The 27772-nt window shown below is 36.7% G+C and overlaps 3 protein-coding genes and 3 pseudogenes across 3 annotated transcripts; 4 read left to right on the plus strand and 2 right to left on the minus strand.

Moving 5' to 3' along the window:
- The first annotated feature begins 3225 nt into the window (after positions 1-3225).
- LOC125202306 (berberine bridge enzyme-like 8 pseudogene) lies at positions 3226-4948 on the plus strand (annotated as a pseudogene).
- Positions 4949-5134: 186 nt separating this feature from the next.
- LOC125212977 (tetrahydroberberine oxidase-like) lies at positions 5135-7127 on the minus strand. The gene is made up of 2 exons (XM_048113302.2): positions 6409-7127; positions 5135-6166 (listed from the first exon to the last, which is right to left on the minus strand). Exons 1-2 carry the CDS (start codon positions 7117-7119, stop codon positions 5276-5278), a joined length of 1602 nt encoding a protein of 533 aa, XP_047969259.1. The 5' UTR covers positions 7120-7127; the 3' UTR covers positions 5135-5275.
- A 1055-nt stretch (positions 7128-8182) lies between these two features.
- Positions 8183-9994, plus strand: LOC125201634 (berberine bridge enzyme-like 8 pseudogene; annotated as a pseudogene).
- Positions 9995-14272: 4278 nt separating this feature from the next.
- On the plus strand, positions 14273-16024 carry LOC125201848 (berberine bridge enzyme-like 21 pseudogene; annotated as a pseudogene).
- A 4030-nt stretch (positions 16025-20054) lies between these two features.
- On the plus strand, positions 20055-21925 carry LOC125200971 (monolignol oxidoreductase AtBBE-like 13). The gene has a single exon (XM_048098824.2). The coding sequence runs from the start codon at positions 20198-20200 to the stop codon at positions 21827-21829; it is 1632 nt and encodes a 543-aa protein (XP_047954781.1). The 5' UTR covers positions 20055-20197; the 3' UTR covers positions 21830-21925.
- A 16-nt stretch (positions 21926-21941) lies between these two features.
- On the minus strand, positions 21942-24623 carry LOC125200972 (dihydroceramide fatty acyl 2-hydroxylase FAH2-like). The gene is made up of 7 exons (XM_048098825.2): positions 24330-24623; positions 23643-23716; positions 23232-23324; positions 22947-23143; positions 22728-22833; positions 22459-22605; positions 21942-22337 (listed from the first exon to the last, which is right to left on the minus strand). The coding sequence occupies exons 2-7, from the start codon at positions 23691-23693 to the stop codon at positions 22218-22220; spliced, it is 714 nt and encodes a 237-aa protein (XP_047954782.1). The 5' UTR covers positions 23694-23716; positions 24330-24623; the 3' UTR covers positions 21942-22217.
- Between the last annotated feature and the right edge of the window lie 3149 nt (positions 24624-27772).

Below are 27772 nucleotides of genomic sequence, written 5' to 3' on the forward strand. Positions count from 1 at the left end.
GATTGATAATACTATATTTAGAATATTCTGATCTTAATTCTTAATTGTTTTAGAATTATTTGAGGCTGTCTAATTTGACGAGTTTGTATAATTTTGATTCAATTGGGAAGATATAAAAGACAAAAAGAATATGAAGTCATTTTGTGCACGTGTGAAATGTCATTATCCATCATCATATTTTACACCTGTCTAGTTTAAATTTGCAGAAACGTTTTGTTTAAACCAATTTGTGATCGTTCTAGAAAAAACATGATTTGACAATGAACATTGAATTAAGTCATTATAGATGGATCGATTGGTTAATGAAGTTGAAGCTCTATAGTTCATTCGTTTATAGGAGTATTTAATTATTCTTCCAATGTTAAAGCTTTACTATTTATCCTCATTGGTTTCATAACAAAATCATCCTTTAAAGTTATTAGTGTAAAATAGTACAAGTACTATAAGTTATCTAAAATTATACTAGTACATAAGGATTAGTATTAATTAAATAATTTATGTAGAAATAATACTCTTGTCCACTATATTTATACTATTGTTAATTACATCATATAATTACAGTTAGATTATAAGTTAATGAAAAGGTGATAAAACTATGGCCCGCCGTAGCCTAATTTGCAAATATCAAACAATATCGCTTTGAGATTTACAAAAAATATTCTGAAATATCGATTTTCTCTTACTAATTTTAAAATGAATATCTTCTTCTCACTCTCGTTTACTAAAGCTGCAAATTATTTATCGTCAATAATTTTAAATTATGTTCTAGATCAACTTTGGCGAATAATAAGTCAAACTAATATTCATGTGACGCACGCATATACGAACGAAATATGAAAAAGTCAACTTATTATGATCGAGAATAATTTTGTGTATTTCACTATATAAAATAATCGATATGCCCATTTAGTATTTTGCTAATGGACATGAATTGGGCCTCACTTTTATACTTTTTTAGACCGTTTTAGATATATATCATTTCAAAAAGTTTCACATTTTTTATTTTTTAAATTAAAATTAGTAGTATTTTTTTCTAGTGTCACATTTTATATTTTCAAATTAGAATTAGTATTTTTCGATATTATGTTTTTTTATATTTGGGTGGTTGGTCTATAAAATTACAAATTTTAGTTGAACTTAAAATTTGATCATAAAAATAATGAACTTATGGAGTGTGGTGAATTTCCCACGTTTGGAATTCCAGTGAAATTTCAAAGAAATTTTTAAACTCAACTAACGTGCAACTGTGTACGCCCCTTAGAAGCCATATTGTTTCTTAAAATAAATGAATATATTATACTGTCATACTGTCAAATTATATACACATGTTAGCGTAATCCAATTATGATTGTTAATTCGATAACACTAATCTAAGCATGTTTCCGCACTTTCTATGTATCCAAATGGAATTTGGACACATCTACAAAATCAAGCTTACAGAACTCCAGCATCGTATCATAATCCTCTATCCCTTTATTATAAATAATTATAATCTTGTTATTTAAATGTTAATTTGATTTCGTGCAAGCTATCAAGTACTCCTTCCGTCTCACATTATTTGAGGCATTTCTTTTCGGTACGAGATTTAAGAAAATTATTTTTACTAAGTTAAATAAAGTAGATGGGAGAATAAAGTAAGAGAGAAGAGAGATGATAAAATAAAAGAAAGAATAAAGTAAGTGTGATTAGATGTTTTGTTTTTAGCGAAAAAAAAAGAAAAGAAAATGACTTGTGTAACTTGGAACAACCCAAAATGGAATACGAATCAAGTAACTTGGGACGGAGGGGGTATAAACTTGGTTTATTTAGGTTTCACTTAATTAATATATGTGTGCAAGAAGTTCAAACACATACGAGTAAAAGGGTTTACTTTTTTATTTTTGATTTTTTGAGTTGCTATTAGGATGGTTTTAGGGGATACCAATATATTTCTAGAACCTCAACTTAATCAATTAGCATATAAGTATTGACTAGGAATTACATTAGGGATTAATATTAGTACATATTTGAACTACTTCATTAAAGTAGGCTATATGATGAAGTATAGCTTGGTAGACGTGTCCTTTCAATTTATATTTTAAATAAGCTACAATAAACAATATACAAATATACGTTAAACAATATACATATAAATGTTAAATTAAATAGAAAATTCTTCTACAATATATGCAAATCCTTTTTTCAATAAATACAGATTTGATTTGCTATAAAAACACAAAAATGGCATGTGTGCATTAGATCTTAACATTCATCGATTTAGATTTGGTCAATTAGCATAGTATAAGATTTGGCTCCCAATTGAGTTCAAATTTTTATCCAAAATATAGTCTGATTAATATTATAATTCCCAAAATAAATAATAAATAAATAATTGTAATAACATAGGGAACTGTTGAAGTCAAATATTTAATCTCATCCAGTTATCATTTTACATTGGACAGTTTTTATATGTTAAGGAATCACTTCTTATACACTTTCAACGATCTCATTCATCTATTTGAATATATTTTCAATTATTGATGTATCTACGCCAGCAGTATAATTACCTATCAAATTAGTCAACTAAGAATTCCATTTATCGTTTTTAAATCAGAATCATCTCTATTAGTGGGAGATTAGGCTGACGTATTTTCTGTTAATTATCACGTAATCTTTAATAAGTAGTGGTCATGCATAAATCCAAAAATGAATAGCTTATATTTTTTTTAGGAAAAATATTACATATTGTTACAAACAGTAGTAGTATTCAATTGTGTAAATAGCAACTACTGTAGACATTTTATACATTGATAAAATAATTGAAAAGAAGAGAAGTACTATAAGATTAGTTCTACCTCCTTATTTTCAAACCCAATTTAATAGCAGCTAATTTAGACATTTTATACACTCATAAATGTCAAAATTTCATATTAATTTCCCTTATACACTAAAAACAATTAACATTTTGTATACGAAAAATTAGTCATCTCAAAACACTACATATAAATAAATACGCACATGTCGCCTACAATTCTCTCATAAATCAAATATTCACGCAAGAAATTAAAATCATGCTAAACCAAACATTTTGACATTTGAAATTTTCAAATGTCAAATGTTAGACAAATTTTGTAATGTCAAATTGTTATCCAATTTGCATCGAACGTGTCTGCCCTTACACTCCAAAATTTCCTATATATATTCACGTCAAAACCCTCATTACAAAATCAAAACATTTTTCACACAATGAATTATTCAAGAATTATACTATCAATCTCTCTCCTCCTCTCCCTTCTTCAATCTCTCTCATTTGCAACCTCATCCCACGATGCATTCATTCAATGCCTTGAAAACCATTCCAATTCTTCCATTTCTTCTCTAATTTACACTCAAAACAACTCCTCATATTCCTCAATTCTCCAAAACTACATAAGAAACCTTCGCTTCAATGAATCCTACACTCCAAAACCCCAAATCATCATCATCGCCGGCCAAATTTCCGACATTCAAACAGCCATCTTCTGCGGCAAAGCCCACAAAATGCAGATGAAAATCCGAAGCGGCGGCCACGACTACGAAGGCGTGTCGTACTGGTCCGACGAGCCCGACTTCTTCGTCTTGGACATGTTCCGTCTCCGCTCCATCGACGTGGATGTCCAAGACGAATCCGCTTGGGTCGAGGTCGGGGCGACACTCGGCGAAGTCTACTACAGAATCGCCGAGAAGAGCCCCGTCCACGGCTTCCCCGCCGGAGTCTGCCCCACCGTCGGCGTCGGCGGCCACCTAAGCGGCGGGGGCTATGGCAACATGATGCGGAAGTTTGGCCTCACCATCGACAACGTCGTCGACGCGACGATGGTCGACGTCCGCGGCCGCCTCCTCGACCGGAAGGCCATGGGCGAGGAACTCTTCTGGGCCATCACCGGCGGCGGGGGATCGAGTTTTGGCGTCGTGGTGTTGTATAAAATAAAGATCGTCCGCGTCCCGGAAACCGTGACGGTTTTCCGACTCGCCAGGACTTAGGGTACAGCGAAAATTTCACCGATCTCGTCCACCGCTACCAGCAGATAGCGGCGGACGAGTTTCCTAAGGAGTTGTTCCTTAGGATGACTTTAGACGTGGTCAACAGAACCAACAGGGCTACTTTCCTCGCGATGTACCTAGGTAAATCTCAGGACCTTGTAGCCCTGATGGACAACAACTTTCCCGAATTGGGACTGTTGTTGTCAAATTGTCAGGAAATGAGTTGGGTCCAGTCAGTACTTTTCTGGACAAACTTCCCATCAGGAACTCCCGTCACAGAGCTCCTGAGCAGGGTTCCGCAGTCTCTAACGTACCTAAAAAGAAAATCGGACTACTTGAAGAAACCCATTCCAAAACAAGCGCTAGAGCTCCTATTCAAGAAAATGGTGGAGCTCCGGACTCCCGCGCTAGCGTTCAATCCCTACGGCGGGAGGATGGCCGACATTCCGCCGTCGGAAAAGCCGTTTCCGCACAGGGCTGGCAACATTGCGAAGCTGCAATACGCGACGAACTGGAACGAGCAAGGCGCGGAGGCTGCGAACCGGTACTTGAATCTCACGAGAGAGCTGTACGAGTTTATGACTCCGTACGTGTCCATGGCGCCGCGCGAAGCCTTCTTGAACTACAGAGATCTTGACATCGGAGTAAACCACAATGGGAGGAACAGCTACTTGGAAGGTCTGGTGTTTGGCACGAGCTATTTCAAGGAGAATTTCAATAAGTTGGTGAAGGTGAAGACGAGAGTTGATAAGGATAATTACTTTAGAAATGAACAAAGTATTCCGGTATTCCCATGGAAGAAATGATCGAATTAATATATGTATATGTGATTGTGATTGGAATTGGACTAGTATAGCTAGATTTTTTTTATGGAATTGAAGAATATACATGTACAGATGTACTATCATTTTATTGTAATTAATAAATTTATTAGGCTATTCATGTATCTTGTTTTGTTTGTACGTTTCTCTAAAGCTCGGCCAGCGACAATATATTTTGATCTATCTAGTACAAAAATTACATTTGACTTGTACGTCCCTTTTAAAAGTTACTCCATCCAGTGCCTAATAGATGTCTCATATATGACTGCTACGGATTTAAGAAACTATTTAACTTTATGAAGAAAAGCGTATAAAAGAATAACAAATTCATTATATCATCAAAGTTAGCACAGTATATTACCCCAACAAAAGATAATACAACACAAATTTAACAAGGCCTTATTCATAATCAAACACATTAGCACAGTATATGCTTCCAGACAACAATCCCCTCATTTCCACTTGGAATGCAACGGCGGAATGCTCTGTTCGTTTCTGAAGAAATTCCCCGGATCAACCATGGTTTTCACCCAAACAAGACGATCAAAATTGTTCCTGAAATACTTCCTTCCCCAAACGCTCGCCTGCGCATAGCTAGTCTCCCCCACATCATTATTAACTCCAATATCGAGATCTCTGTAGTTGAGATACGCTCCCCTCGGATTACTCGAAACGTAAGGAGTCATGTAATCCTCAAGCCTCCTCGACCAGCTCACGTACCTCTCCGAATCCCGAGCGTTTTCTTCCTCCCAAGCGATACGATGCGAGATCATGTACAGATTCCCGCCTCTATGAGGAAAAGGAATGGCGGATTCGGAGATCTCCGCCATTTTCCCGCCATAAGGAACGAACAACAAAAAACCTCTCGTAGCTTCCTCTGCTTTGAAGAATTGTTCCAATAATCCTTCAAAGCCCTGTTGAGGAATTGGTTCCTTCACGTAGTTTGATTTCTGTTTGGAGAATCCTTTTTGGGGCTGAGTTCTGTTGAGCAGGATTTGCAGCGGTGTTCCGATGGGGTTTCCGGCAAAGGCGACGGTGGATTTGATCCAGCTCGTCTCGGTGCAGTTTTCTCGCATTAGGCCGAGCTCCGGGAAACTTTGCTGCATCAGCGGCAGCAATTTGTCGGTGCCGCCGAGGAAGAGCCCAGTGAAGGAAGCACGGATGGTCGGAGTGGTTCCATTTTGTGTGGTGCTCGACCGGGATATCATGACTCCCATTGACAAATTGTCATCGATGTTGGGAGCGACATATTGCCAGCGGTGGATGAGTTTTGTTGCGTTCTGTTCTAACGTTCTGGCTACTGAGAATACTGTGACTTTTTCAGGTACATCCACTAATCGTACCTGTTTATATCAATTTCAAAATATATCTCTCAATAGTGTAAAAGACATAATTTCAACGACTATCTAAATTTTATGGGCTATTTCATTTATCATTATTTTAGTCTTTTTAGTCTGTCTCAAAATAATATTACATTTTCATTTTTGAAAAATCTAAATCATCATTAATATTTTACTTTTTAGTTTGTGGACTGCAACAAATATTAATTAACCCAACAGAATATCTGGACGAATATGAATAGTACCTTCCAGGCAACAACTACACCAAAGCTGGCAGCTCCACCGCCTCTGATAGCCCAGAACAAATCTTCACCCATTGATCCTCTATCTAGAATTCTACCGTGGACGTCGACTATTCTTGCATCGATCACATGATCGGCAGCCAAGCCATACTTCCTAAGCATATAGCCATAGCCTCCTCCACTGAAGTGGCCTCCAACACCGAGCGTTAGGCAAACACCCGCCGGAAATCCAAGAACCGGACTTTTCTCTGCGATTCTGTAATACAACGAGCCGGTGGTGGCCCCAGCTTCGACCCACGCAGTTTTTGACCCGACATCGATTGTGACTTCACTGAGATTGATCAAATCAATGACCAAAAACGGGACTCGTGATACATAAGATAGTCCCTCGTAGTCATGGCCCCCGCTTCTTGTCCTGATTTCGAGGCCAGCTTTTTTGGCACAGTGTATGACAGGCGGGATCTGAGATTCGTGTTCTGGGGTTATGATCGCATGTGGCTTCGGTGTAGATTCCGTATCGAATCTGAGGTTGTAGATGGAAGATTTCAAGATGGAAGTGTATGATGAATTGCTTGCGGTGTAAACAACGTTGGAAATCGAGGAGTAGTTGTCGAGTTTCTCAGACAGACATTGTAGGAAGTCACCGGCGGCAGAAGCTGCCGATGAGGACGAGAAGATGAGAAGAAGAATCAAAGAAATGGTTGGAGTTTTCATGGTTTAGAGATGAGTTTGTGTTCTTTGTTTTCTTTTCTTTTTCTTTTTATAGATGGAGAATTGGCAAAACATTGCATGAATACATTATTAAACTAATAGGGCAAGTTTGAATAGGTAAAGAGGTTTATTATATTTTTATCCGGCAACAAATGATTTGGTCAAAGTAATTATCTAATTCTTAGGTATATACGGAAAAAGATTTTTTTTTTTCGTATATAAAGACAAAAAAGACAAAAATACAAAAGTTATTCAAAGACCTAGCAATTTATTGAATTAACTAAAGTTGTTAGGAGTACAAATTTTGAGCTGGTGTCTAAAGGGCATATTAACCGTCGTGATTAATTTTTTAAAAACTTTTTACTTTTTTTTAATAAAAGATTAGTAGGAAAATGTTTTGAAATATTCAAAAAATTTAGGTACTTGAAATTATTGTTAGGAGTTTTATTAAATTTGAATATACTTTATAATTGAAAAAATTTGAGAAAATAAGGTGGTAGGGGATGATCTCATTCCATGTTCTATTTGTGATAGGAATGTTGGATTGATTTAAAATTCTAAATACCATGACAATTTAATACTACTCTATTCGTTCACCATTTAAAGAACTATTTTGCAATTTTTACTTATCCATGATTTATAAAACCATTTACTTTATTACACTTTTAGTATACGCACCACATATATATCTATCAACTTTTTACACTCACAAATCACAATCTAATATAAAACTAATATTTTAAACGGTCTCACATTCCACCCACTTTATTCCTTTAGTTTCTTTCACAAATCAAATAATTTTTTAAAATATATACCGAATTAGAATGAATTATTTAAATGGTGGACAAAGAGAGCATTAGATCAGTCAATTTTTTTGACTCCGAAAGATGATCACAGTCTAAATGACTGTAAACTGAATAGCTCAAAATTCAATAGGATTAACCCGGAATTTGTTAATTATTTTTAGTTTTCAACTTTCATTAAACTTCTAAAAGCTAGGAAAAAAATATTTTAATTTATTATTTGAAAAATACAAGAAGAGCTAATACCAATGTGTATGCCTGTCGATACTATCTAAAATTCATCTTCTCAATTTATACTGCAAATCCAACTCAATCCAATTTCAGAGAAACAATAAAAATGGAAATTTCAATAAAAACAATTTCAACATTCTCTCTCCTCTTGCCTCTCTTATTTTCTCTCTCATCAGCCTCAACAGTTGACCAGTCTTTCCTCCGGTGCCTGGACGACCACTCCGACCCCTCCAGTCCGACCTCTGCAGTTCTCTACAGTCCAAACAACTCCTCCTTTTCCTCACTCCTCCAAAACTACCTCAACAATCTCCGCTTCAATTCCTCCTCCACTCCAAAGCCCCAATTCATCCTCACCGCTCTCAACGTCTCCCACATTCAGGCCGCCGTCGTTTGCGCCAAATCCCACAGCCTCCAAATCAAGATCCGCAGCGGCGGCCATGACTACGAGGGCCTCTCCTACCGCTCCGATTTCTCCGATTTTTTCATCCTAGACTTGTTCAATCTCCGCGCCGTCGACGTCGACGCCGGCGCCGGAACGGCGTGGGTCGAGGCCGGCGCGATCCTCGGCGAGGTCTACTACGCCATCGCCGAGAAGAGCGCCGTCCTCGGCTTCCCCGCCGGAGTCTGCCCCCGGGTCGGCGCCGGCGGCCACTTCGGCGGGGGCGGCTACGGGAACATGATCCGCGCGCACGGCCTCTCGGTCGACAACATCGTCGATGCGCGGCTCGTCGACGCCCGCGGGCGCCTTCTCGACCGGGAGGCCATGGGCGAGGATCTGTTCTGGGCAATCACCGGCGGCGGCGGGTACAGCTTCGGCGTCGTAGTGTCGTATAAAATCGAGCTCGTCCCCGTCCCGCCAAAAGTGACGGTTTTTAGAGTCACACGGTTGTATACCGAGAATCTGACGAATCTCGTTTACCGTTACATAGAGGCTGCGGCGACAGAACTGCCGCCGCAGCTTTTTATCAGGATGAGCCTGGACGTTGTGAACGTCTCGAATGTTGCGACGAATCGGGCTAGATTCGTAGCGATGTTCCTTGGTGCATCAGGGGAATTATTTTCCCTGATGCACCAGAAAATTCCTGAATTGGAATTGAAAGAGACAGATTGTCAGGAAATGAGCTGGATTGAATCAGTGCTATTTTGGAGTAGTTTTAAGCCGGGAACTCCGACAACTGCTCTTTTAAATCGAAAACCTCCGAAAGTCGATTACCTAAAAAGGAAATCGGATTACTTAAAGAAGCCGATTCCAAAGCCAGATGTCGAGCTCATGTTGAGGAAAATGGTGGAACTCCAAGCTCCGGAGTTGGTGCTCAACCCCTATGGCGGTAGAATGGCGGAGATTCCGTCGTGGGCGAAGCCTTTCCCTCACAGAGCAGGCAACATTGCAAAGCTACAGTATGCAACCAATTGGGAAGAAGGCGGCGAGGTGGCGGCGAATCAATACGTGAATTTGACGCGTCAGCTATTTGATTTTATGACGCCATACGTGTCAGCCGCGCCTAGGGAGGCGTTTTTGAACTATAGAGATCTGGACATTGGAATCAATGATAACGGCCGAGATAGCTATGAGCAGGGAAAGGTCTACGGCCTAAAATATTTCAAGGAAAATTTCTATAGATTGGTGAAGATCAAAACAATTGTTGATCCCGATAATTTCTTCAAAAACGAGCAAAGCATTCCGGTTTCACTCAAATAGAAAATGGATAATTTTATGATAAAATGCAACATAGTTGATTAAATGTTCTCTTTTGGTCTATAGGTTTTAAAATAAAAAGGGAACATCTTTTTTGGTCCACAAACTTTGGCAAAGTATCATTTTAGGTCCGTGAACTTTGAAAATATCATTTGAGGTCCATCAACTATGGGTTAATATCATTTGAAATACTTTTTTACTATTTTCAAGTTTTTCTAGATGAAAATACCCTCAATATCTTTAAGGGTATATATTTTTAATAAACTTATTATATACTCATATTTTTTTATAAATATCTTTACTATATATTTTTGATGAATTTTCTAAATATAATTTGACCTTCAATATTATCACTTAATTTTGTGGCATGCAAGAAAATATCCTTATTCAATTTTTTATTGTTAAAGAAAAGTTTTTTATTCAACCTTCAATATTATCACTTAATTTTGTGACATGCAAGAAAATATCCTTATTCAATTTTTTATTATTAAAGAAAAATTCTTTATTCAACTTTCAATATTATCACTTAATTTTGTGACATGCAAGAAAATATCCTTATTCAATTTTTTATTATTAAAGAAAAATTCTTTATTTAACTTTCAATATTATCACTTAATTTTGTGACATGCAAGAAAATATCCTTATTCAATTTTTTATTATTAAAGAAAGTTCTTTATTCAACCTTCAATATTATCACTTAATTTTGTCACATGCAATAAAATATCCTTATTCAATTTTTTATTATTAAAAAAGTTCTTTATTCAATTTTAAAATTCTTTAATATAAAAAATTGAAGAAGCAATTTTACTTGCATGTCACAAAATTAAGTGATAATATTGAAGGTCAAATTATATTTAGAAAATTCGTCAAAAATATATTGTAAAGATATTTATAAAAAATATGGGTATATGATAAGTTTATTAAGAATATACCCCCTTTAAGGTATTGAGGGTATTTCGTCCAGAAAAACTTGGAAATAGTAAAAAAGTACTTCAAATGATATTAACCTATAGTTGATGGATCTCAAATGATATTTTCAAAGTTCATGGACCTAAAATGATACTTTGGCAAAATTTGTGGACCAAAAAAGATATTCCCTCTAAAATAAATGGATGGCTTGGCCCATTAGCTCTTCTAACATATTATTGCACATGACATTTTTCCTAGTAATAACCACAACCTATAATGTCTATTGGGCCTATAAATCGGATGATGGGCCACGGTCTACTTTTTACTTTCTCAGGTCTCAACATTACAAAAGTTGGGGGATCGTGATTTCAAACTTTATTCTCATAATTAAGATTTTTAAATGACTTTAATCAAACAATAAGATCTAATATAAACTTACTTGACTAATAAATCTATAGACATGACACATGAACATAAGAAAGTGAAATTTTTATTCTAAATCCTTGAAATATTTATAACGTATTTGCTTGTAAATTTATAAACTTTCATTAAATTATAATTAAAATCAAACTACTGATTTTATGTATCAAAACTTTAAAATACGTTTATAACCTATCGAACTATTGATTTGCATCAAAACTATAGTGATAAGGTCTGATGACTACTTACTCACGCCAAAATGACGTTATTTTGTAGGTAGCCAAACAACGTCATATTATACTAAATTTAATAATTTCATTTGCTGTACTTTCTTTTACCACAATCCTTGTTTCTCGTTTTTTTTCTTTTCCATCACATTATTTCTTAATATAACTATAATTTTCGACAAAAAAAATCATTTAATTTAGCATACTACATCGGAGTTTCTTTGTCTAAAATATAAAAATGTTTTTTTTAACTTTCGATAGTACCACGTAAGTAAGTCATAAAAACATGTTAGCGTCAAATTTTGATTGCTAACAAAATCATAATCAATTCAATCGTTCAATAATTTTTAGGCATTTTAAACTAAGTATGCGAAACCAGAATTTAGTGAGAGATTAGAAATATACGTCCAAATTATCTTCATAATATTCAAACTTATGACCTCTCAAATCTCAATTATAATATCGTGGCTCTATCAATTAAGTCATCATTCCATAAAGCAGCAGTTTCAATGCTTTTGTATACAAAAAAAAATGAAATGTCAAATGTTAAAGGGTAAATGTCACAGCTCATAACTCTCAACAGGTACTTTTCTTACATTTCATTTTCATATATAATACTTTTCCTTTTAGAAAATACTTTTCATCTATATCATCTAGAAAATGCATATGACGACAAACTCAGTAGAATAACATTTTTCAATTTTCAAAAAGTTCAAAATTTAATATGCGGCGTAGACATTTGGCAGGTGTTAAATTGAAGTAGTTTACGCGACTAAGATATACCGCAATTTTAGGACACTGCTACCACATAATTTGGAAGAGACCAAGTCAAACATTAAATAACTATATAAGGTGTTTGACTTTGGAATCGTTGATTCTTCCCCTAATTAATTCCATTACCTACCAATTGGACCACAAATAAGTTTTTTTAACTAAGCTATTATTTTTAGAATTTAATTAATCGAATGGATATAACCAGTAAATTATTTTAAACTTACAGTTTTATTAATATGCACGAATTATTATACTGTATCAATTTTTGAGCTTGTGTTTGCAAATAAACACACCCCATAATGACTCGAATCACAATCACCTTTTAGATGTATGAGCATTTTACTAGTTAAGATTAACTTTATAATGAAATGATTTAAAACATTTTTTTTCCATCTTTTTTTTATCATAATGGTTTTCTAGAATCACAATGATTAACTAGATATACGAACGTTTTACCGGTAAGATTCGCTTTATGGTCGGTCAAATGATTTAAAACGTTTTTTTATCTCTCTTTTTATCATAATGGTTCTTTTTTTCACAATCCGAACCATCAATCTATTAGATAGAAATAAAATATATTGGGATTGTTCAGTTCACAAAATTATATCTCAAATTAAATACTCCCTCCATTAATAGAGTCATTTTATCATTTTGGTACGTTCCATAGTAATAGAGTCATTTTTCTTTTTAGTAAAAATCAACACATTTTTCCACACCTACTTTACTCTCTCTTACTTTTTTATCTCTTCATTTCTATACTTTTTTCATTTTCCACTTTATTCTCCCTTACTTAACTCACCTAACACAATATTTCTTAATCTTCGTGCCGAAAAGAAACGTCTCCATTATTATGGAACGGAGAAAGTATTAAATATATATATATTTGGTTCATAAGATTGAATTTCACAACATAATCTTATACTACTATATATGAATAATCATATGATAATAGATAATTGTTTGATAATTACATATGTAAACCGAACGTCACCATTATCAAATTAAACTGTGCATTACCGTTGACCAATTTAATAGGAGTATATCTTTCTCCGTACATAATTTCCACACGTATAAATCGTCAAAACCTCACATGGAAATTAAGTAAACTGGGTGCACAAGTCCACCAAGGAAAGCGTGTTCATTCGCCTCCAATCATGCAATTATGAATTATCCATCAAATCATACTGTTAATCTCCTATGATTAGTCGCTATATGTAGTCACTCAATTAATTAGTAACGGCAATCTAACAGTATTTGGGTTCAAAGTTTAATTATCTTCTCAAAAACCAGTAATTTATAGTAGTAGTATATATTTAACAGTAAAGGCAATCTAACAGTATTGGGGTACAAAGTTGTGAAATGACATGGGAATAATTGATAAAATAAAAGAGAATAAAAAAAAATATATGCATAAACAGATATGGATTATTCGAAGAAGCGAATGAAAAGGAAATAAAGCATATTTAAATGAGAGGGAATACATATTTTTCTCTCTTAATTAATTTTACAATAAATTTTTATGCACCATACCATATACTACTATTACTACTATACAGTGTTATTTGATTGCTACGACTTATTATCATATAATTATTCATCTAAATTAAATTGTTAGATTATTTAATTAAACATGATGGCTATGACTCATTATCATATTATTATCCATTTACGATTAAGTTGTAAGATTATTTTAATTGGATGATCGGTAACTATAATTCACTATCATATAATTATCCATCAATAATTAAGTTATGGGATTATTCGGTTAAATGGCTATAACTCATTATCCATGGTATGATGAATTAAATTAAAAAATTAATTTTAATTGAATAAAATAACTATAATTCATCATTATAGTTGTGAGTTTTATTACCAAATATAATACCTATTCAATTATATACATTGAAGATATAATTTCATGAATTTCCTAAAAAAAAGTTACCAATATGGCTCCCGACATATACATGGCAATTTGTCCTTACCAAATTGAATACTTTTCCATCGTGACATTAGCCGAATCAACCCCCACTCATATCCTTCCTTTTATTCCCACTCTATCTAAAACTATCTCCTCTATATATATACTTGTGTACAAACTAAATTCTTCACCAATCTTTCTCTTACTAAAATGACTAGATTTTCGCTCTTAATAATCCTCCTAACTCTCACAATCACCCACACTTCCGCGCAAGATGTCTACGACTCGTTTGCCCAATGCTTCTCCGACACAAAAATCCCCCAATCCGAAATAACCACCACCCTCTACTCCCCAAACAGCCCCTTATTCCCCACCCTCCTCCAATCCTACATCCGCAACCGCCGCTTCAACCTCTCCTCCACCCCCAAACCCACCACCATCATCACCCCCACCTCCGACCTCCAAGTCGCCGCCGCCGTCTCCTGCGCCAAGCGCCTCAACGTCCTCCTCAAAATCCGCAGCGGCGGCCACGACTACGAGGGCCTCTCCTACGTCTCCGCGACTCCCTTCGTCGTCCTCGACATGTTCAACTTCCGCTCCGTCGAGGTCGACGCCGCTGCTGACTCCGCTTGGGTCGGCGCCGGCGCCTACCTCGGCGAGCTCTACTACCGGATCTCGGAGCAGAGCCCCGTCCGCGCCTTCCCCGGCGGCGTCTGTCCGACCGTCGCCGCCGGCGGCCACATTAGCGGCGCCGGCTACGGTACCCTGCTGCGGAAGCACGGCCTCAGCATCGACCACATGGTCGATGCCAAGATTGCCGTCGCGGACGGCCGCATCCTGGACAGATCCTCAATGGGCGAGGATCTGTTTTGGGCCATCCGCGGTGGGGGCGGGGCCAGCTTCGGCGTAATCATTAGTTACAAAATTAAGCTGGTCCCAGTCCCGGCCACAGTAACCGTTTTCCGCCTCGAAAAGTACGAGGCGGACAACGCGACGGACGTCTTCGGCCAGTATCAGAATTTCGCTGATACAACCGATGACAATCTCTTCGTCCGGGCTCTTTTACAGCCCGTGACAAGGAGCAAGAAACGGAGCGTGCGCGCGACGTTTATCGGGCTATACCTCGGCCAGGCCGACGAGCTTCTCCCGATAACGGATTTGGATTTCCCGAAACTCGGGCTTAAAAAGTCCGATTGCCGGGAAATGACATGGATTGAATCAGTCCTATTTTGGGGGAATTTTGACAACAAAACATCTCCGTCAGTGCTGCTGAACAGAACGCCGGATTCCGTCAACTTCTTGAAACGGAAATCGGACTACGTGAAGAAACCGATTTCAATTTCCGATTTGGAAACAATTTTCAACAAAATAGTGGAAATTGGGAAGGTGGGGTTAGTGTTCAACCCATACGGCGGGAGAATGGCGGAGATTCCGGAATCTTCGACGCCATTTCCTCACCGCGCGGGGAATAAATTCAAGATTCAGTATTCGGTGAATTGGGACGAGGAAGGGGAGGCGGCGGACAAGGACTACGTGGAGCAGATAAGGGAGATGTACGGATTCATGGCGCCGTACGTTTCGGAGAATCCGAGGGAGGCGTATCTGAACTACAGAGATTTGGACATTGGGACGACGGATAACGGCGAGAACAGTTTCGCTGACGGAAAAGTTTACGGCGTGAAGTATTTCAAGGGGAATTTTGATAGGCTGGTGAAGGTGAAGACGGCGGTGGATCCGGATAACTTTTTTAGGAATGAGCAGAGTATTCCGGTTTTGCCCTTTCGTGGAGGGAGGAAAGGGGGGAAATAGAGGGGTAAATTTGGATAAGTCGTTATACAGATTTTTTGTGCTTGTTTATATTTTGTATTTTTATTAGTTTATGAAATTTTAATGGATTCGGATATTATATATTGCTATCCTTTTTGGCTTTCTCGATTTTCTTGTGGTGGTGAAAACTTTGATATTGCTTTATTAGTTGGATGAAATACCTTTTTATCATTGTGGGTGTAGATATTAATATACAAGTAACGAGTGTGTGGAGCATAACTACCCTATAACTGCATTAGTTAGTTGCCTAGTTACTTAAATCTCATTCTTATTACTCCATCATTATTGTGTGTGTACATATACACATTTTCGTCCCATAAGAACACCCGTACTTTTTATTTTCATATGTACCAAAAAAATATGTTCATTCATTTTTAAAAAGTTATATCAATTTAATAATATAGATTGAAGAAGGCATTTGAGGTGTGCTCTTTTGTGGTTTTGTTGCTTTTTCTCTCTTTCTTTCCTCCGGTGTCTGCTTTTCTGTTATTGGTGTCTTGTTCTTGGTTGAGCTGGTGGTGTGGCTTTTTGTTGACGGATGGCTCGTGGTCGGGTTGCTGCTGCCTTGTAGTGTTTCTTTGCTTAGCTTATTAGTTTTTGTTTCAGTGGCAAGTTCGTGGGGGTTTTCTGCTTTGTTTTTAGTTGTCTTTTTGCTTTGTTCGTTTGTTTGGTATCGACTGTTTTGCTCGCTGAGCCCTCAGCTTGAGCTTTTCTCTTGTATCAAAAAAAAAGGTGTCCTATCCACTAACACTACTTTGCCATATCATTCTCATACTTTATCAATTTTGTCTTAATTCTCGTGCTATATCCACTGCCCATATTTTTATGGCACGGAGGGAGTATAAGATTGATGGAAAAGATATTGGAGTATAACTTAGAAAGGGTTAATTGTAGTGATGGAACCGGGGAACGAAAATTCATGGGTTCAGACGTGATGAATGTTATTGCAAAAATCTGTCGTCAGGCCTAATCCGATGTTTCCGTTGGCGCGGATCAGACCGAGGGACTTTCAAAAAATAAAGAGGGTGATGGCAAAGATAGATGCGACGACCTGCATCATGACGGGGTTTTCATGGAAGTGACATGTAACAGCCCTAGTGCTAAACAAATATCTCTCTGTTAAGCATGCCAACTATTCCTAACTGCACTAGTTAGTTGCCTATTTACACAAATATCATTCTTATTACTCCATCATTATTGTGTGTGTATATATACATATGAGATTGAAGGAAAAGATATTACTCCCTTTCATATATATACTTAAATAATCTTGATTACAAATGAAACTGCAGAAAAGAATTAGAAAAGGCCTAATTACCAAGTATTAAAACATTAGCAATGTTCTTAAACATATATTTTATTTTTCTCGTGTGTATTATACGCATATTACATCATACACAAAAAAAGTAGGACACAAAACCATCCAATATGACCATTATTAATTAAGCCCATAAATATTTTAAGGGAAACCCTGTATATGATCCATTAAATATCAATGGTTTATGGACTCATATTAAGCCCACAAGGCATAACCAAGATGTGTTTTTCTTTGAATTCAACTAATTAAGTAGATATTTATACTTGTAACTCTAATTACATACATCAAAAACCAACCTACGTACTGTCACGAAAGACCCAATTCATTTGCTGCGAATTTCCATTTTACTATCGTTAATTTTATTAAAGGGTGTTGTTTATATACGATTACCATTTATTAAATTGCGATATGTTGATTTCATTAATGTCATACATAGGATTTCTAAAAAAATGTACATAAAACAAATTTTGGAAGCAAGTAAGTAACGAAATAAAAGAATTATAGTAGCAATTCTCAGTAATTAGGGGCTTAGAGTGGTTGATCACAAATAAGTTATGTTACATACCTTATGTGACCTCAGTAACACTATAATTAATTGTTGTATTAAGTGTTATTTAATTAAAATTAATAGTGCCAACAGCAAATTTTACGGTGTTAGATCAAAATAAATGTCATTTAAAAATGTTACACAATATAAATCTATACCTACCACTATAGTACATGGAAATTTTGTTTTACGTCACTAGTTTAATTTGCACTAAACTTGACAAGAATTGCTGACAACTAAGTGGGATTCATCTGAGGAAACTACTTTGCGGCAGTGGACGGCTTATCATTCATGATAATGCAGAAACAACCACTCCACTACCAAGTTAAATTTCATTTTTCAAACAAGTGGGCTTAAGTTTCTGCAAAAATCTCTAGATTCTTACAAATTTGTTTTCTTTTCCCCTCAATTTTGTGGTTTAGAAAATGATTTAGTGGTGTGTAGCAAATAAGTACTCCCTCCGTCCGCCATTAGGAGTCTCATTCATGGACGGCACGAGTTTTAAAAAATGTTTTAAAAAGTGGGTGGAAAAAAGTTAGTGGAATAGGAGTCTCACTTGTATATATTAGTTTTAAATGAAATGTGAGTAGAATTAGTTAGTGGATATGGTGGAACCCTATTACCATTTATGGTAAAAGTCAACCGGGACTCCTATTCGCCGACAGACTAAAATGGAAAAACGGGACTCCTATTCGTGGACGGAGGGAGTATGATTTAAACAAGTAACTTTGTGTGTTTGGTATGATTGTGTAAGATTTGAACACCTTGAGTTATAATTTAGATATTGGTTTATGCTCAAATCATGTGTTATTACTATTTGATTGTGTTGATAATTCCAAGGGCTAACTTGTCTTGAAATATCATTGTATGAACACATTAGAGTATTTAGATTCTCGCAATAATAATGAGCACACACTGCAATCATTTTGCTGTTGTTGTAGTCATGGACTCATGGTTTTCACACATTAGAGTATTTAGATTCTTGAAATCAATTATGTCAACTTTCTATTGTTAGAAATCTTTTCATCACACACGTTACACTATTAATAAAGCGTGTGTTACTATTAACTAACACTATTTAATTAAATTATTTTCTCATTCTCTCATATTTTTGACAATTTGGCAGTAAAACTTGTGTCGTACCAGAAGCTCTATTTTAGTAGATAGAAGTATATAATTTTTCTTACGAAGGCTTACAAATCAAGCATGGGTTAACGATTTAATTAGTTATTGGGCCACAATTATATGTCCAATAGTGAGTTGTATTATAAGGATAAAATAAAAATTAGGAGTACAATTATCAAAATTTTATATAAATATATTAACAAAAATATTAAAAAATTATTGTTGTATCCCTTGTTTTACAGTCGGACTCAATAATAATCTACTCGTTCAATTATAGACACCTCGAAGGATGAAGCTGTAGACCGAGAAATTTAAAGTTGTTCCATACTCAGAATCAACTATCGATCCTCCTACGTTCGGATAAGAATGGATGAGTCTCTTTTCTCAACTACTATTAAATTTTAATTATGGTTACTATATAAACTTTAATTGCGACACTTTGTATTAGAGGCTTTGTGGTGTGCACGCGATAATGGACAGAACATCCACGAGCAACCCATTACCCCAACATTTCCATTTGGGCCAATCAATTAAATATATCAATATTTTTTATTGCATTTTTTCATTTCAATATATATTGCTTTCTTTATTTCAGCATCACTAATATTAATGGATAATATAACGAATATATATGCACGCGAAATCTATATTTTCCTCATTAGTTAATAGCTTATTTTAACAATGAGTGTTGTTTAGTTACAAAAAAAAAATCATTTATCTGCATTTAGAGAATTTCTATTTTCTATTACTACCGTATTTGGAATAATTTCTTGCCCAAAAGTAACAGTCTATTGCTAGCATTCATCACACATTATGCATAAATTCTCTCCTTTATTAATTATTCAAGTATATTTTAGTCAAAAGTTAATGATTATTTCCCCATAAGATAGAGTGGTATGATCAATTTTTTTTCTAAAACTCCAAATCTGAATCAATAAACTTGACCAATATATTAATGTGGCAAAATGAGTCCAAAAAGAATCAATTAACATGACATCTTAGCTACCTCATAGGCACCCTTGAAGCAACAAATGAGATGATATTAGAAGGCAAGAAACATAATTCCTACTAGAAGAAAATAGTGTCTTTACAACATGGCCTAAAAAAATCTTGCAATTTCCCAAAGCAATTTGTGCTTCAATCCTCGGACAAATAATCACCAAACTCGCAAATGTCCAAATCTTGCTCGTGACAATGAAATTAGGTCACACCACCATCAACCAAAGAGACCACCAAAATCTATATATAGTCCCTCTATCTCTTCAAAACAAAACCAATTAAGCAACATGGGATCTCCAACCTCATTCCTTCTCACACTTACCCTAGCAATTCTTGCACTATCTTTGCCCACATCTTCCCAAACCATCCAAGACAAATTCTACCAATGCATCACTATTAATTCCGAGCTCTCCATCCCTTTCTCCACCGCCTTCTCCGCCCCCGACAACGCCTCGTTCACTGCCCTACTAGAGTCATCCGCACAGAACCTCCGGTGTCTGGTCTCCTCCGTGCCCAAACCCGAGCTTATTTTCACCCCGTACACCGAGAACCACGTCCAAGTCGCGGTCACCTGCGCCAAGGACCTCGGGGTCCAACTCCGGGTCCGGAGCGGGGGCCATGACTACGAGGGCCTCTCCTACATCTCCACCGCGGCAAATGAGCCCTTCATCATCCTAGACCTCTCCCGCCTCCGTTCCGTCACGGTCGACCTCAAGAACAACAGCGCGTGGGCCCAGGCCGGCGCGACCGTGGGCGAGCTCTACTACAGGATCTCCCAGCGGAGCAAGACCCACGGCTACGCGGCCGGCCTGTGCCCGAGCCTCGGCATCGGCGGCCACATCACCGGCGGCGCCTACGGGACGATGATGCGGAAGTACGGCCTCGGCGCCGACAACGTGATCGACGCGAGGATCGTCGTCGCTGACGGCCGGATCCTTGACCGCGAGTCGATGGGCGAGGACCTCTTCTGGGCCATACGGGGCGGCGGCGGGGCAAGCTTCGGCGTCATCCTCGCGTGGAAAGTCAAACTCGTTCCGGTCCCCGAGACCGTCACCGTCTTCACAGTTCCCAAGACACTCGAGCAAGGCGCCACCCAGTTACTCTACAAGTGGCAACACATCGCCGACAACATCGACGACGACCTTTTCGTCCGAGTCATCATCCAGCCGGCAAAAGCCGCCGGAAAAGACGAGCGGACGATAATGACGCTCTACAACGCTGTCTTCCTCGGACGAGCCGACCGACTACTCCAAGTGATGCAACAGAGCTTCCCGGAACTCGGGCTCACCAAGAAAGACTGCACAGAAATGAGCTGGATCCAATCCGTCCTCTACATCGCCGGCTTCCCGGGCAACACGCCGCCGGAGATTCTCCTACAAGGAAAATCCCTCTTCAAAAACTACTTTAAAGCCAAGTCAGACTTCGTTAGAACTCCCATACCCGAAGAAGGGCTCCAAGGGCTATGGAAGAAGCTTCTAGAAGAAGACTCGCCATTGTTGATCTTCAACCCCTACGGCGGAACAATGTCGAAGATCCCGGAATCCGAGATTCCGTTCCCACACAGAAAGGGAGTGATCTTCATGATTCAGTATCTCAGCCTTTGGAACGACGACAAGCCAGAGACGGCTGCGAAGCACGTGGATTGGATCCGGAGGCTGTACAACTACATGGCAGCATACGCCTCCATGTTCCCGAGAGAGGCGTACATCAACTACAGAGACCTCGATTTGGGAGTGAACACAAACGCCACGAGCTTCATACAGGCGAGCTCTTGGGGTGCAAGGTATTTCAAGGATAACTTCAACAGACTCGTCGAGGTGAAGACGAAGGCCGATCCCGGTAATTTCTTCAGACATGAACAGAGCATTCCCACTCTGCCATTGATGAAACAGAGTGAGGAGAAGAGCATGATGCATTGATTTCTACTTGCTTAGTACATTAATGTAAGAGTTTTAGAAGATATATGCTATGTTTGAATCTTAATTTTATTATCAATGATTTCCTTTTTCATTTTATTAACTTTAATCACCCTAAAAAACAATAGATCATCTCAAATTGAATGGAATTTTTAAAAAATTGTACATATTAATAGCAGTTCCTAAACAAGTAGCTAAACACACATTCACTCCATAGCAACTTATACAATTGGATCCACAAATTACAAAGGTGCAACTGCTCGGAAACTGCTAAGGAAACACGACGTACATTTTGAAGCTTGACGAACCAAATGGTGGATACGAAAAGCTTTTCCAGAGAAGGCGATTTTAGTAACTTATACTAATGAAAGAATCCACTGCAAAAAAATATTTATCGACTCTTCCCTTCGACTTTTGATGGTGGTAGAGTTCCGAAGACCTTGTCCCAGAACGAGGAAGTGATGCCGTAGCCTTTGTCATGGATGCGGAAGTGGTGGTTTAGGTGATATCTCTGCATAACAAACAAGGGAAAGTCGCGTTACAGCCACTATTCGAGAATATGGCCTATTTAGTCGAACAAGAGATGGAATGATTCTTTCACATGTTTACAAGGAGAAAGGCCTCATTTTTACCTTGAGATTTTTCGGGAATTCGCTGATTGGCTGCCCGTGGTGCACGTAGTAATGAGTAACGTCGTACATCACGTAACCGAGAAGTATACCAGCGAATAAAGCAGGAGCAGTGGAGGGAGCAGACACCAATTTAATTAAGTTCCAGAACTGCAATTGATGTTTGGTGAATAAATTGAAAAATTAGTGACATAATTTGGAAGAAAGATGCAATCTTTTTGGCTGGAAAAGGAGAGGAGTGTTTGTTTCTTTAAAGGCAAGAGAAAACATACGGGAACCAAAAGAATTGCAGTGGCGGCAGGTGGAAAAACGAGGCGTAGGCCATCCATCGGGTGCTTGTGGTGACAGCCGTGCAGAAGATAATGAAGTGTGTTGCCCCTGCAGGTCGTTAAGAATTTCAGTGTGTTTAGTAAAGACGAGATGGTAGGAATCGAGATACATACATGGAGGCTAAGATGATGAATTGGAGAAAGGTGTAAGAGCAAACTCACACATAAGTCTTTGTCTCAATGTGGAAGAGGAATCGATGTAGGGAATATTCCATCAACGTCCAGGTGAAAATGCCAAGGGCCGCCACTAAGGCCACATCAGGAATTGTATTACCCATATAGATGGACTTAACGAGGAACCAAGCAACGACCGGGAGCCAAATGAGAGGAATGTACCACCATTTATTTTTTGTCAAAAACTGTTCAAAGAGAGTGTTTAGTAACTTAAAAAACAATGGAAAACAATTGCATAGCTATAAATTTCTTCTCAGTGAATAACATCAATACCTCAACAATGTCATTTCCAAAAAATCGAGGGCTTTCTTTGCAGACAATCGGCTGGTGAATCCACTCCTGATAGTCCTCACCAAGATGGCCAACCTATGAAAGATCAGAGAAATAATTTAGAACAAGAAGAACGAGTGATGTACAAACAGGATTGAATACTCGAAATACTTTTTCCTAGGCCACCATCTGAAACTGTGACAACAACCATTTACTTTACAATCTCAGACTACCAACATTATGGAAAGAGACATGTATAGCATCAAAGGTAACAGCCACCATTCGACTACAGATGATGGAAGAGAAAAACACGAAAGATTCTAGGCACTACCCAGAAAGGGTATAAACTTCAAGTTCAAAAACACAAATACAACCAATCCACTCATGATTCATCAACAAGCAAACCAATCTTACTTGGAAAACAAGGGGTTTGTTTAAGTCAACTATAAATCCCTTTGCCACCATCTCCGTTCACGTAAACTTCGCCCCTGCAGAGTAGACGGTAACACCACAATTAGGCATAGTATACATAACAGGTTTTGGTAATAAATCATTCTCAATGCTTATAACTAATCAAAGAACAATTTTTTCAGTTACAAGAACATCTAAAACTCTCGAAAACGGCTAAATTTAAATTCGAAATCCTCAAATCTCTCGATGGGAAGCTACTCCCACAGTCAGATTTCAGAGCTACACAAGCCATTATCTTGAAGCACATTCAAGAGTACTAATCTTTCCACTGAGCTAATCCAACAAAAGCAAGAAAAAATACAAAAACCATTCAAAGCTTCTAAACATCTACAAATTCAACTAACAAACGACAATCAATAATCTACAATGCTTACATCCAATCAAAAGCTGAAGAAACAACCGCAGCCACACACAGATCTAAATGTCAATATCAACTATCCTAATCACAAAGAAGAATTACTTGGCATTGCAATTAAAGCAAAATCAATCAGTGGGTCCAAATCCCCAAGAGCTATTTCCCATCAAAACCAAACCCAACAATCAAGATTCAATTTTTTCAAAAATCAAACTACCGAAATCCAATTTCAGCAAGAAATCACAGATCCAATCCGAAAAAGACTCAAACTTTACCACGAAAGGAGTGAGATAGAGACGAAGCGAGGACAATGCGGGGAGACTGAATCCACAGTCGTCGCCGGCTGAGGCAGTTGAGCAGCTGCGGATGAAGTAGAGAGTGAAGGAAGAAGGATGGGAAATGGAATTGGATTTGTTGATAGAATAAAGAAACAAATAAAAAATGTTGTTAAATCGGGATTGGGGAGAGAAGATCGTGGCCGCAGAAGAGAGGGAATCGGCCAGCAGATATTCACGTTGGATTCCTAACCGGTTCACAGGCTGGCGATTTCATGTTCACAGCTCAAATATCATCATGTGATGCTGACGCTTTCATTTCTTTATTTATTACTCCATCGTCCTATTTTTAGAGTCTCAGCCACTTTCACACTCATTTTATAAAAATCACGGAATAATAAATATTTAAAGTGAATAAATAATAAAATAAGAAAGAGAATAATTTAGATAAAAGTCTTCTCTATATTATTGTCTCTTTTACTTTATCATTTCACAATTTTAACTATTTATCATGATTTTTTATAAAATAGGTGTGCATAAGTGATCGAGACTCCTAAAATGGAACGGAGGAAGTAATTTATTAAATCTTGTTATTTTATTTTGTTTTATTGATTATTATTGTGATGATATGTTGGGAAAAAAAGTTTGAGATCATGACCCCAACACCTGTCGTCTTTGTTCAATTATGTTGGGACAAGGTTGTATTAATTCAAATTGACTATTTTATTTATACTTACTATATTTTTCATGTTATTGTAATTTTGAATAAGATTGATAGACTCTTTCTATTCTATATATTTTATTACAAAATTTTCAATTAAATCGTCTTAAAATTACAAACTTTATTTGAAATTTGGTAGTATCATAAATGAACTTAATAATTGGTCACAAAATAATAATTTTGATATTTGTAGTTAATTTCTCACTATTTAAAATTCTTGCGAATCAAAAGAGACATGGCAATACAAAATGTTGAGGTGCCTAGTAAATGTATAAGGGAATCCACAACCATATCTTTTATTAATCTCTCCCTTTACTAATGCCTTAGATCAAAGTCCATAATTTTTTTACCAATTTTTAATTTAGTAAAAAATATCAAATTTAAGCCAATGTTTCTTATTTAAATGGCATTGTTTGATAGATTGACTTCTCACTTTAACTTTTCCACCTCAAATTTCGACTTGTCACGTGATTCAGTATCGTGGAAAATTGTCGCAATATTAAATTTCATTGTTTTTCCTGACAATTTTTAAACTTCGTAAAAAATATCAAATATCGAGCAAAATGCAGGATTTCATGGCCTGGTTTCATAAATATATTCAACATTTTTCACGTATATCAAATCACATTTCACAACAATTATCTTGAAACCAAGATTACAAAACTCTTTTTCACAAACCATGTTGACTCGGACTGCTATGTCTATTATTTTGGGATATGAGAAGTTCAAATCTGCAAAGTCCTAAATTTCATCAGCAATTCTTGAAACTGAAAATATATGATGAATTTCCATGAAAATAACCTCAGCGTCAATTACAATACTTGCTATTATATCTTCAAATGTTTCCTGATCAAGACCAGAAATCAATGATATTAGTACATATTGTGTCATAGGTGGTGATTTTATTTGCAACACACCCAAAAATAAAAAAAAGGGAAATTTATCAGAAAATTCACAAATATGTTAAATTCTGATTCATCCCACAACTTTGAAAATCACCCAAAAAACCATGGAATTTGGATTTATTCTCAATTATCACATGACAAAAAAATACGGTCGCCAACGTATAATATAATGACGACGTCTTTCAACCAAACGATGTTGTTTTTGTTTGCGAATAGACGACATCATCTAACTCAATTACGATGACGTCTACATATGATTTCTCGCCTTCATGTGAGATACAAGTTCACCTATGGTTTTTGCATCAAAAAAAGACAATAAATGATCGATTTATTGCCTTTTAAAACCAACTAAATGCAATAAATGATCGATTTTTGCATACATGAGCTTCAAACCCAACTCCCTCACAGAGAAACATCCTTATCCACGGTCTTGTCTACGGGGTCTTCCCAACTACACGAAAATCACGAAATGCTAGTACATGAATCAAGATCTCAACTAGAAAATGTAAGAAATCAAAAGTTTCTATATGTATAAGAAAAAAGCTTAAAAAAGAAATCAAAAGTTTCTATATGTACACACAAAGAAAAAGCTTATAAAATCATAAAGTTCGGGCGAATTCTTTGAAAGTGTGCAATTTTCCCAACAGGACACAAATAGAATTTTTTTGCCGATTTTGATCCTATGTGGCTAGTCACGAAATATATTTGGCTTAGTCTGAATTATACATGAAACGAAGTCATTTCGATATCCTAATTCTTGAATTCGACGTTGATAGGATAAAATATGTCTTATGGATCTGCCAGGTTTTATGAATAACCGCATGTGTCACCAATTTTCAAGTTTGTGATTTTTAAGACCACTGGTTCACAGGAAATACAAGAATTCGCCCAAAAATTATAATTTTTAAGACCAGTATCCCGAGAAATTGATCACATTCTTCTCTATGACCAATAAAAATTGCCATAGCTCATCCCAACTCTTCAATCAAGTAATGGGAATACAAACAGTTTTGCATGGATTAATTGAAATGACATTGTGGGCTTTGTAAAAGTTTAAATGTTAAAGGGCCGTTTTATTTTATTATGGCCCAATTCAAGCCTACCAATTTATACTGCGGCCCAGATTCAAGCCCGCCAATTCATGCCTAGTTTTTAATCATAATAAAATAATTTACTTGAAAAAGATGGGTTGAATGACAACAAGCTTCATGGGCTTTTAGCCTATTCAGTTTTAAGAGTTTAACTGAATAATATGGACATGAAATTTTTATTAAAAATTTTCCCTATACTGTATTGCAAGTTCAATAGATGCGAGGTTTCATAATTTGATATGCGTGTATATATTTTCGCTTTTTTTTTGGTTTGAAATAACACCACGTCACGTGTTTTACTCCTCACAAATTAACAAGTGGATATGATATTTTTTTTGTATGAATTAATGATGTACAAGAAATTGCCATGTTGACCTAGAAAAAATTCAGCGGTCCAGGCATACTATATTGGCACGATGACATGGTATGTTCGGCAAACAATATTTTAACAAGTGGAAGTAGATCCATGTCATACTCTAACTAATGAGACACAATCTTTAATGAAAAAATAAATAATTTTAATATATGTTAATTGTTAAACTTTCCATATATAATATTGATACATCAATGTATAACTATCTTACATACTAGAGTACTTACTACGCAAGGAGCTACACTATTTTGAATAACATAATAATAATTCATTTAATAAATGATGAGCAATGATAAAAATAAAACAAGAGCTAATCTCTATAATTTTCTTTTAATTAATGACGTGCAACGAAT

The sequence above is a fragment of the Salvia hispanica genome, chromosome 2 (genome assembly GCF_029641045.1).
Source record: "Salvia hispanica isolate PSC_SH4W2 chromosome 2, Shi_PSC_v1, whole genome shotgun sequence".
NCBI lineage: Eukaryota > Viridiplantae > Streptophyta > Magnoliopsida > Lamiales > Lamiaceae > Salvia > Salvia hispanica.